This window comes from Morone saxatilis, unplaced genomic scaffold (assembly GCF_004916995.1).
Source record: "Morone saxatilis isolate NCDOM2014 unplaced genomic scaffold, NCSU_SB_2.0 Contig4, whole genome shotgun sequence".
NCBI lineage: Eukaryota > Metazoa > Chordata > Actinopteri > Moronidae > Morone > Morone saxatilis.
In genome coordinates, this window is record NW_023339984.1 from 5412289 (window position 1) to 5423914 (window position 11626).

General features: G+C 41.9%; 2 protein-coding genes across 2 annotated transcripts in view; one reads left to right on the forward strand and one right to left on the reverse strand.

The window, feature by feature from the left end:
• The first annotated feature begins 294 nt into the window (after positions 1 to 294).
• On the forward strand, positions 295 to 3318 carry LOC118338221 (carbohydrate sulfotransferase 12-like). Its single transcript, XM_035675487.1, has 5 exons — positions 295 to 913; positions 1268 to 1443; positions 1932 to 2075; positions 2250 to 2557; positions 2845 to 3318. Exons 1-5 carry the CDS (start codon positions 781 to 783, stop codon positions 3083 to 3085), a joined length of 1002 nt encoding a protein of 333 aa, XP_035531380.1. The 5' UTR covers positions 295 to 780; the 3' UTR covers positions 3086 to 3318.
• Positions 3319 to 3985: 667 nt separating this feature from the next.
• Positions 3986 to 11626, reverse strand: part of sema4f (sema domain, immunoglobulin domain (Ig), transmembrane domain (TM) and short cytoplasmic domain, (semaphorin) 4F) — a 59706-nt gene continuing 52065 nt past the window's right edge. Inside the window, exons 4-15 of the mRNA XM_035675844.1 lie at positions 9836 to 9934; positions 8937 to 9048; positions 8632 to 8751; positions 8355 to 8509; positions 8078 to 8259; positions 7807 to 7948; positions 7462 to 7675; positions 7188 to 7297; positions 6912 to 7063; positions 6242 to 6297; positions 5875 to 6065; positions 3986 to 5735 (exon numbers count right to left, since the gene is read on the reverse strand). Coding sequence (XP_035531737.1) covers positions 5010 to 5735; positions 5875 to 6065; positions 6242 to 6297; positions 6912 to 7063; positions 7188 to 7297; positions 7462 to 7675; positions 7807 to 7948; positions 8078 to 8259; positions 8355 to 8509; positions 8632 to 8751; positions 8937 to 9048; positions 9836 to 9934 — 2259 coding nt within the window. The 3' untranslated portion in view covers positions 3986 to 5009. The remainder of the gene's footprint in view (positions 5736 to 5874; positions 6066 to 6241; positions 6298 to 6911; positions 7064 to 7187; positions 7298 to 7461; positions 7676 to 7806; positions 7949 to 8077; positions 8260 to 8354; positions 8510 to 8631; positions 8752 to 8936; positions 9049 to 9835; positions 9935 to 11626) is intronic.

Sequence of the window (11626 nt, forward strand, 5' to 3'; positions counted from 1 at the left end):
TGCAGCCACATTCTTAAAATGAAAAAGCATTTCTGCAAATGCATTTTCATTTTCAAATTTTACATTTCAAATTGAATTTTGGTATCTATTTGCTGGGGCATATTTTGAAAATTAAATCTCAAATGTCTTTTTCTTTTTCATTTTAGAATGAGCGTCTTGAAGAAGAAAATTTAAATAGGTTTTTTTTATGAATGATTATTAATTTATTAGCCACATTCTTAAAATGAAAAAGCATTTCTGCAAATGCATTTTCATTTGAATTTTGGTCACGATGTGCTTCCATACTCCACTACAGAGTTTTCTCTTATTTGCTCACAGTGTATTCTTAGTAGGATGTACCAGGATAAGTATCAGGACATGTTTCTGTAGTCTGAGCTGCTGATTTCTCTCAGGGAATCAGAAGATCTATCAGAGAACAGCAAGGTGAGTGATTATGTGTGATACTTAGGCTGCAGTAAAACTACTGTATAATATATAATTGAATAATATAATAATGCTTAATGCCTAATCTACGTATAGATTTTGTTTGATTTATTTAGTTGTGACTTAATTTGAAGAAATTCAACTTTGATTTAGTTATGGATTTTGTGTTGTTACAAAATAGTTTTTACACAGTCCAATATGTTGGTAGAGCTTTTATCTTTGTGACTGGTATATACCGTAATTAAAATGATGATAATGAAAATAAATAAGGGATACTGGATTTTACCCTTAATCACTTGAGTGTCCTTCAAACCCTGTACATTCAGTGTACTTTTATTGTTTCTGGTTCATTGACAAATGCTGACACATTGTGTTACTCTAGCTGCCATGACAACATGCAGAAGATTGCTACTGCTCCTTGGATTCGTGGGATCCATGTTTCTCATCATATTGACCTCTCACCAATGGGACATGTCAAAAGAAAAAAGAGGTACAATATGTCTGTGTGTGTTTGTTTGTTTCAATTCCTGCTGTTCATCCTGGAACAAATGTTATTTGTTTAAATAATGTTTTGCTTGTTTTTGTGCTCCACTGCATGTGAAATGGTTTTGGAATTAAAAAGTGGATTAGTAGATGACGGATTTTTGACCTCACCCCTGGTTACTTTTGGATTAAAAGCTAACTCTTAAAAATAAAGAAGCAGAGAAAAGAAGAAATATTTGCCCTCTGGCTTTCACCTCTCCCTGTCATCTCCTCTCAAACAAAGGCGAACCTAAAGCAATATTAATTTAGCACTAATGATTTTAGCAAGTTACAACACATATTCCTATTCTTCTTATCACAGTGGAGAAGATCCATCATCTACAGGAACTGAGAAAGCAGCTGCTAAGAGAAGTGTGTGATGGTGACAAAGAGGCATTTTCTGAGGGGAAGCACACCGTAGAAGACATGAGTGACAAAGAGCTGGAGAACCTCATTGTGGATGACAGACATGGAATCATTTACTGTTACATTCCCAAGGTGATACAGACTTTAACACACACAACACACCCCCAGTAACTAAATTCGTTTATTGAGCATTTCAGGCCTAAACGGTACTTATTTGATTGGATTCTCATCTAAATCCATCATATTTAGTTCATTTAAGTACATCTCACAAATCTGTAATCTGCACTGCACACCCACTGACCATAGTTTTATCTTCAGCTCAGCTCCAAAATGGACTAATGACATTCCCCTCAGCTAAACATTGAGTTAAGTGCTAATTAAAAGCTAAACTAAGATGGCGAACATCAGTGTGAGCATGTTTATGTTAGCATGTAGCTGAGCGTACAATATAGCAGGACCGAATCTATGTTCCAAGAGTACTAAGTTCCCTAACTCCCTAACTCCCTAATCCTAAACCTAACCCTGGAGCTGGGGAACACAGGACCCTGGGAATACCCTGGGAATGACCGCAGCATCAGATAAGTATAGCCTTAGACCTTTAAACCTGTTCTTATCTACAGGTGGCGTGCACCAACTGGAAAAGGGTTATGTTTGTCCTGAACCAGAGCGAGCCATATCATGACCCCATGTCCATACCCGGTGACGTGGTCCACATGCGCGGCAAGCACACTCTGCTAAACAGCTTCCCAAGAATAGAGAGGAAGGTCAGTTCAGTGAAGTTCAATCAGAAGTGTCCTTGAAGTAATAAATTGAAAATGTACCCACCTTTGTTTCTAGAGTAGTTAGAACATGTAGGACTCCATTAGTCCCATGAATAGTTGATTCAATCAGAACAGGGTTAGTGTGACAGAGGGTTGATGTATATTTGTTGACTACAGGCAAAGCTGAACCACTACACCAAGTTCCTGTTTGTGCGGGACCCATTTGTCCGCCTCATCTCCGCCTATCGAGACAAGTTCCAGCGGCACAATGAGTACTACTATGAGAAATTTGCCCGTTACATTCTGCGCCAGTATGGCAACCTGTCTGACCCACCACAGACAGAGGATGAGGCGTTCGCATCCGGCGTACGCCCCTCGTTTTACAACTTTATTCAGTACCTGTTGGACCCGAGGACAGAGAAGCGAGAGCCCCTTGAACCCCACTGGAGGCAGATGCACCGCCTGTGCCACCCCTGCCACATACAGTAAGGCAGTTTTTATTAGCTGTAAAGGTCATGTGGAGGGTTTATTGACCTGCAGAAATATTACCATTTTACAAATAATTCTAATATTTTTTTAACAACAAAAATAAATTTAAATGAAAAAAAAACCGATTAGTAGTAGTAATAGTAAACTGATCTTGATGTATAAAATTGTTGGAATGTCCCTTTAACATCTGGAAATGACCAATTAATTCAATGTTAATACAAAACCATGCTTATTGCAGATGGATTTCACCAATGGTTTCACATTGGTTTGTTTTACTTCTCAGGTATGATTTTGTTGGCCATCAGGAGACTCTTCAGGAGGATGCTAAGCAGCTGCTGAAGATCTTACAGCTGAAGGACGTCATCAACTTCCCTCCTTCCTATGAAAACATGACTTCCCCGGATTCTGTGTTGAACTGGTTCAGAACAGTGCCTCTAGAGGACAGGAGGAAGCTGTACAAGCTCTATGAAGGTGACTTTAGGCTTTTTGGCTACAGAAAGCCGATTCAGTTGCTTGATGATTGAGATGAAGTCATGATTGAACTTCACTTGTCCCTATGCAGACAGTAGGCATAACCACAATATTTACCTCTGAGCAAACCCTAACAAATCACAAAGGAAAATGCAAATGTTTGGCATTCTCTAATACAGGAATTATATGTCATTACATAATGGTTGTCTTCATGCATTGGTTTACTAATTTTGCACATTCTTAACTTTTCTACTGTACACCACTGAAATCTGTTGGCTAAAAGCATCAAATAAATGAGAAACAAAATGAGGTTATCAAGTTTCTAAGTAATTGTCTGTGTTTTCTGTACTTCTCTTCCTGTTTTCAAATATTTCTTAACAATTTAAATAAATGTCACAGTGACCAACCCAAAGAGAATTATAACTCAACTTTGCAATTCACCTTTAGCCTCTTTTAGCTAATTGTTTTGGTTTTATGGCCCACAGCTTCACTGTTTTGGTTCACTCTTACTGCTCATGTCAGTGTCCTCTATAGCAGCACAGTGCAGCTGTTCAGTGAAAAAGCTCTGATGAACCCCCCACACACAGTACCTGTGGCATATAATGCTACAGCAGCCTATTGGCTGTAAACGTTTTGTTATGTTTGAACAGAGCCTAAACGTTTTTTAATCTGTAGGCTTAGCGAAGATAACTTGCTGCTGGCTGTGGCCGGTTGTACAGTGCAAAGTGGTATCCATCTTCTCTTCTAATTCTTCAACAAAGGGTATTTCCAAAATGTCAACTGTGGCAGCTGTTAAGTCGAAGATGGACTATATATTTCATATCTTAAAATGTACTAAACCTCACTTACAGCCACAGATAACTTCAGACACACTTGCAAGTTGCAGAATTTGCAGAAAGAAGCACACTGCACCATTTGTTTCAAATCTTTAAACTTCACTCACATTCCGAACAGTGATACCCGGGTAATAGCAACTTTTTTAGGCTTTATTACAAAACAACATGACAAAAACAATACATTTTTATGTTGAAATCCACACTCACAAAACAAGGTGATGGTGGCTTTGTGTCTGGCAAGGTCCATTCGATGAGGCTAAAATTAATTTAAACTTTTTGAAAGTCATTTATCTTCTGTCTCTAAGTAACTGTTAATGTGAACAGTGACAGATCTGGGCAGCTGTCAGTCACCTTAAATCTGCTGTGCATCTTTAACTTTCCACACTGACAAAGATCTGACAGGTGACCTTCAACCCCATCATTCTCTTGGCGTCTGCGGCAGTGTAGGCAGGGACAGCCCCGTCACGGTCACTGTAGCCTGTCTGAGGGCTCTGCAGTGAATTTATAGTTCTTTAGTCTCTGACAGTGACATCTCTCTGTTTGAAGCCCAGAACTGGTGTAGTCTGACTGGGAAGTCTATGGCTCAGCAGTCCTTTGGTGCCTTTGGACCCATCAGGGTCTGGGATTGAAGTGATGTGTCAGAGAGAGGAATAGAAATAGAGAGACAGAGAGAGGTGCTGAGAGATTCAAAGTGCACTTTTCTTTTGCAGTGCCATCAGGAAAAGAGAATGAGAGAGTAAACAACAACAGAAGTTAAGGAGAAAGACATTATGGCTTTTCCATGTCCACACATGTAGACATTTCATCTTTGATTCTTTGTAACATTGCGTGATATCACACTCAGATGTCCACAGTCAGGTTCAGCTTATATTTACATTTTATATTTACATCTGACACATGTATTTCGCTGTGGTTGTCACAAAACTGAAATATGTTTTCTATCTCGCCATTCTTTCCACAACTCTCTCACATGCTTAGAAATAAACGTATATATTTCTCATATATCTCTGTAGTCTCTCGTCATTCCACAGCTCCCATTCAAAGGCATTTGGCAGTAGCCATTTTGCATTTCTCCCAGTAGTATTCAGTTTATTTGGGGGATGCAAAATGGTGCAATCAATAGAGCATTTATATTTCCTTTTCATATTGAACTTTCTTCACATTTAGCCAGTGGTGCTGGTGATTTAAACATGGGAAAGCTGGCCAACTCGTCCTCCAGTCCTTTCATCCCGTCCCCTACCCCATCCCCCAGCCCCTCATCCACCTCGTCCCCTTCCCCTGACTCTCTCTCTACCCCCTCGGGTCTCCCCCTCTCCCTCTCCCCAGTCCTTCCATCCAGCATGTCTGCAGCTAAAATTTCAGAGGCGAACTTCAGCCCGCTGCTACTTGTGTTGCAGTTGGCATACAAGGAATTCCCATGGCCATTGCTGGGGTTGCTGTGGATCAGGGTGCCACTGTAGCTGTTGCCATGGTGACCACCATTACCCAGGTTGCTGAGGAGCGTTGTAGACGTAGTTGTGGTTGCCGTGCCGTTGCGCTTCTCCGTCAATCTGAATCCCTCGGACAGCAGGCTGGCACTGCTAGGGGACTGTGGTGTGGCCGAGGATCCCAGTAACTCCCGCCCCTTCTCTGACGACAGCGAATTATCTGGCAGGTGGTGGCCCTGCCGGCTAAGGCTGCGTCTACGGGTCACGAAGTAGATAAACACACCAAACAGTACACCCCCGGAGAAGACAAGGATGTAGATGGCCAGGACATGTCGACCCCCTGCTGCCGCCACTGCTCCTCCAGCACTGGGGCCTTCTAGTGTGAGCTGATAGGCTGCTCTGAGGCAGGGGGTGGGGTCTCTGATACCTGGTCCCGCCTCCTGGAGTAGAGTGACATGACAGAGAAGAAGAGAGAGTTGTTTGATTTGTGAGTTGTTGCTAAGGAATAATCTGACAAAGGCCACATTTCCCCCCTTTTTTAAATCACATATGTAGCTGAAATATGTTTGGCCTGTGTACCTGGCATGTGCAGATGTATTTTCCAAGACTGTCCTCTGTGACAGTCACCTCCAGGTCAGAGTGGTGCTGCCTGGTGAGTCTGTGGGGAGGATGCTCCCAGCTACAGGGCCTGGGAGACAGCTGGACACATGGCAACAAGAGGCGCAGACCCATGGAAACTCGCAGCTCCCTGATGGATGGGGTGCAACGCCCTGCAGGAGACAACGAGCAGGGAGACGGTAGAGAGTTGGGAGAGAAACAGACATATACATAGAGAATGTAAGTTAAAGTGATTTTTGTTTTGTTTGCAATCATATTAAACAGGTTTGAAATCAATAAAGGATTTGACATTTGGATAGTCTGTGATCTATAAATTAGATACACTTACCTTCTCCTGTCTCACACTTTTTCAAGGCGTTATCTATCATATCACCTGGACCAGGCCTGGACACACACACAAAATGGAGTCACATTTTTGCATGAAAGTTTTAGTTGGAACAGAGATCTTTCCTTGGTGCCTGCTCTTCTAAATATTTCTTTAGTGAATTGATTAGTCTATCAATATATATCAATAATATTAATCAGTTACAATTTCAATAACTGATTAAGTGAATTATACACAGAGAATGCAAAAAATGATTGATCACTTTCTTATGCTGCTGGTTACACTTCATACTGATAACTGATGATGGGTTTTTGATTGATGATGATTTACTTTTCATATATGATTGTTTAAATATTTTACATTTTATTAGCAGTGGTTAAAACCGTATGATGTAACTGACAATTGCCTATTGTTAAATGTAGCAGTAACACAGATTTGTTTCTTACATTACTATATTGCTTACATACTGCATTACTTGATAAATGTGCGTAGGTGCAAGGAGAATCTTGGTCAAAGGTTTGAAACAAAATGACTAATGAACATGCTATGAAGAAAAATGGGTCAGTTTTTACACATAACTAAACCTTTTTCTAACCCAATACTGATGCTGTCTGCCTTTGCTTTTCATTTTTGGAAGTCTTCCAGTTCATTGTGATATTCCTGTAGTACTCACTCTGCTGTTGTGGACCTGCAGGCTCCTTCCTCTGGGATCCACACACAGCCCAGGCCTCTGGCTCTGGCACACACCTCACAGCTGGGATACAGAGTGCAGCCTTCAGCCTGGACACGAGCCAGAGACAGAGGGCTGCCCACCAGAGCCCAGCCCTGGAAACACAGGGAACCATTACAGAAACACTGAGCAGTGTGACAGATATTTCTGAGCACTGCGGATCAATATATGCACATCATGCACAACATATGTGTGTGAAAAAATGTATAAATGCTCTACCTGGTGCAGTAATATATTGTTGACTGGCTCCTGTGAGGTGAACAGAGGAATCTCCTGCAATAAGGTGGCATTCTGGCCCACTACTGCCACCCGGTGGAGCTCCCCACGGTCTGCAACACACAGCAACACACATGGTGAACAAAGAATCTTATCTTTTATCAATAAGTTCTTCACTTTCCCAACTTTAATTTGCATTAACCAACTTTTGACAGCCAGTTTGAGTTTATCTCTTCACATTTTCTCTCTTGTTATCCCAGCCTCCAGCTCCCCTCACCTGTTCCAAGGTGCAGCACAGCTCCTTTCTGCTCCTCTCCAGCGCCAGTCTGTATAACAGCCAGCTTTGTGTATGTGATTCCTTTCCGGACCAGCAGGGGCGCTGCCGTGACACTGTTCTCCATCAGGGGGTGGTCCCTCACAAATGTCAACACCTTGTCGGGAAGTTTCAGGGAGGACTCGAACCCCTCTGCCTTCAAAGCATTGTTCAAACACTAAAAGATGTGGAGGGAAGGACAAAACAGAAGTAATGTCTGAGTCATTAATATTAAGGGAGTAGAATGTAATGAAATTGTATAAAGTAGAGGCGCATATGCAGCAGTTCTATAGTTGTAGAGTTTAGTACCTGGCCAGGCCTGGGTGTGGGGACAGGTTCAGGGTTGATCCAGTTCTCACAGGTCTTCTTCAGCTCTTTAAAGGGACCGTCCATTACTTTGCTGATGTCAGACAGACTGAAAACACACACTGCTGATACCTCGTCACGCTCCCTAAAAAGAAGAAAAAGAACAATTAACGATGAAAATATTTTATGGGGGTTAAGTTCCATACCATCCTTGAAATAAACCCTACAGGATAGCTTGTTTGGAGAGAGAGCAGCTCTGGTTTCCTTTGCTTACCACTGGGAGGTGAACAGTCCGTAGAAGTGTGTGCTGCTGGGGTCGCCTGGTGTGTGTTGTGTGGTGAAAACATCAGTTAGGATGTTGTAGCGCTGACCGCTTGGTTTGTCCTCACACACAAGCTCAGCCTTGAGGAAGGTGGTCCAACGTCGCTGCAGAGTCTTCATCCCTCCCACATCAGACTGCACGGACAGGGAGAGAGCGATTAAGCCTCACAGTGAAATCATACAAGGCGATCAATCAGTCAGTCAATCATTCAGTCAAGACACTGGGATACCTTGCAGACTCGTGCCACCCTGGGCACTTTGACTTTGGTGTAGAGGTCATATTCTTTGGCCACCTCAGTGAAGAAAAAGTAGATTTTGTCGTCGTCTCCTGATGGGTTGCTGTCTGCAGACTGCTCTATGAAGGCTGAGCTCACAAACTCTGGGTCTGAGGAAGACAAACGCACAATTTGACTTTTTCCTGTGGGAAAACATGATCAAGGTAATTTAAAGTGGAAGTGTGTTTGTGTCTGTGCATGTCAACTTATGCAAGCATGCCATGAGTCTCACCGCTCAGCCAATTGATGGATCGTTCAGTTCGGATGCGCTCCTGCTCAGCACCTGTTGCCCGGGAGATGTCAAACAGCGTTCCCAGGAAGTTACTGGTTGCTGCTGTGTATAGTGTACCACCTAGACAAAAGAGAGAGAATGAAGTGAGTTTTATTGAAATAATGCACAGTAAAATATGTAAAGAACCTAAAAATAACCTTCCAGTAGACTAGACTAGTCTAGACCCATATCCTGATCAATCAGACAACAAACAAATTAGTAGATGAATCAGTCAGTTAGTCAAACACTCAGCGGTACTGTCCCACCTGCCATAACAGCCGTGTAGTGCTGACTGGGCTCAAAGGGACACTTGCCCTTCCCCGTCTCCATCTTCACCCCTCCATCCTCGGTTCTCTCTAGGGTGAAGGAGGAGCGCTCCTGGGGGACGACAGGAAAAGAGAAGTTAGAACTACAAGGGCAGCACTGAATTGTCATATGAATAATGATAATTATGTAGATTATTCTTTTTCCACAGCTGTCTGGTGTTTTAGTATCCTCTAAATAAATTAGAGTGGAAAAAAATGAAACACAATTTGATCTCTACAGGTTGTCTGCTTGAAATGTCACTATAATTGACTCTAATTATGCTCTTTAATGCTAAAAGCTTTAGTGACTTTAGTGCTCAAACTACCTTCTGGAAAATGTCACTCTCATAACAACCAAATCTAAAAGCTTTTGTTGTTTGACTGGCACCAAACATCTAATAATTACTGAGGAAAAGTGTGTGAGTGGAGTCTGAAAAAGACTAAAAAGTTTGAATGTGAATAAATTCACAGCAGTAGTAGGATAACAGCATGTGTGTGTGTGTGTGTGTGTGTGTGTGTGCGCACCCTTCTGCCTGTCCCTTTGGTGGAGGACTTGGGTGTGAATGAGTGTGGGAACTTGTCACAGAGATTCATTTGCAGCTCTTAATGCACATGCTGCAGGTGCAAACACACACAGATACAAATGTACGGGGACACGCACGCAAGCAAACACACGCCAGTTTGGAATTATAGTGTGCTGCAGCTGTGTGTGTGTAGAGATGTGACAGATGATAGGATCCTCAGGCATAGATCTGCCCTATAATGTCTCACTCAAATATAAATTCATACATGCAGACATGTACATGCAGAATAGGAGGAAGTCCTCACACACACACACACACACACACACACTAACTGACCAGGAAGGCACACTGGGGATCGAAAGCGTAGGTGCCACACACATAGATGCGTCCGTCAGCCAGAAACTTCAGCAGGCGGATGTAGTTGTTACAATCGACCTGCAGGGGGAGACAAACAGTCAGAGATAAAGCCAAAAGTGTTTTTAGATTCAGGTTCAATTTAAGAAATTAGGAGTAAAACATGTTTACTCTTTACTATATATGTATCCACTTATTACATTTTGCATTAGATTATCAACAATATGGCTCAGTTTCAGCATTATGAAACATTTTATATATGTGAAAGAGAAGGTTCACTTTCAGTTACCATAAAAACACAATGTCTAAAATATATAACCGCACTATTCATTTAAATTGATATTTAAATATATACAGTAGGTGACTGCATAAATATTAAATAACTCTGAAGATAATTTATATATTTGTATGTATTATAGCTTTCAGAACAATCTTGCTGCTAGATATTTATTATTTCAATTTATTTATGAGATATTTTATTTAGTTTAAGAACCAAAATCATGTCTGTTTTGACCATAACTGGTCCAACAAACCAACAACAGAACAGTCCATGAACAGAAGCGGTCCCATATCAACCACACTGAGCTTTAGGAGAAAGGATGGAGTGGATTCTGAGAACAGCTGGGGTATCCATGATCCTGATTGGAAATTGGAGACCCCCACTGCTGGGACAGACACTTAAGACCCCAATTGCTGCCAGCAGAGATCCTCCATACTAACTCAGACTAACATGCATGCAAGCTGCAACTGCAGACCACACATTTAATGCATGAATAATGCACAATAAGCACACTTATGTGCTCCTTTGTCCGTGTCATAGGTGATTTATTTGTTAAGCTCCCCTCTCTTTACAGATGAATATTAAATCCACAGCTGTTGTGGAAAAACACCCCTACTGTCCCTCCCCAGTTACCATGAAACCATGACGCAGGTGATTTTTTTGTTAGCTTGTGTGTGTGTGTGTGTGTGTGTGTCTTTGCGTGCCATCCTGGATAGGCTCCAGGTCTGAGTCACCTTCGCCCCAGGGACCTGATCCTCTCTGATGCCCAGATCATGTCACCCAAATCAGCCCCCACCACCACCACACCACCACCAGCCCCCACACTGCTCCAGCTCCACGTGAGACGGACAGAGAGCCAAAGTGAGAGGGAAAGAGAGCTCAGGCTGAACAATGGGATCAGCTGGGGATTAGCTATTTCATTGGTCCAAATTAACCTCATTCATACTAATAAGCTTCATTCACTATCTGGCATGGGGTGAATCGAAAGGCTCTATTCTGTTCAATTCAATTCTATTTTACTCTATTCTATGTGAGTGTGTTGTAGATTATAATTATTATTATGCTGCTTCATGTTAAAAGCTTCCGTGACTTTAGAGCTCACTGTGGAAATGAAAAGTCCTGCCACCAAAACACCTAAAAGCTTCCATACTAACTCACACTTATTCATATTGAGAGCAATTTTGCAATAATTACAGAGAATCACAAGTGTGTGCGTGTGCGTGTGTGTGTTAATGGCAGAACTTCTTCTCTTCTCCTCATGCTCTGAACCTTCTTTCCCTCCTTGTATTCTTCACTTTATTTACTCTTTCTTCTACAAACTTTCTCTTTTCCACCAAGAGGGTTGTTACTAAGTAGATCTCTATGAGTTTTATTGTCAGACAAAGTCTAACAAAGTATTTCAGCTCATTTTTTGGGTTTTTGGGCCTGCGTTTTAGCCTACTGTTGTTTTTGACTCTCATTGCTAACTGCAGCAGGTGGCTGTTTTCAGCAAA

What these genes read in the sequence shown, in the direction of transcription:
- LOC118338221 (XM_035675487.1), top strand. Translation starts at nt 781, where the DNA reads ATGCTGACACATTGTGTTACTCTAGCTGCCATGACAACATGCAGAAGA. An exon ending in TCCCAAGAATAGAGAGGAAG is followed by an intron (nt 2,076 to 2,249) that starts GTCAGTTCAGTG and finishes TGTTGACTACAG; the next exon opens with GCAAAGCTGAACCACTACAC. An exon ending in TGCCACCCCTGCCACATACA is followed by an intron (nt 2,558 to 2,844) that starts GTAAGGCAGTTT and finishes TTTACTTCTCAG; the next exon opens with GTATGATTTTGTTGGCCATC.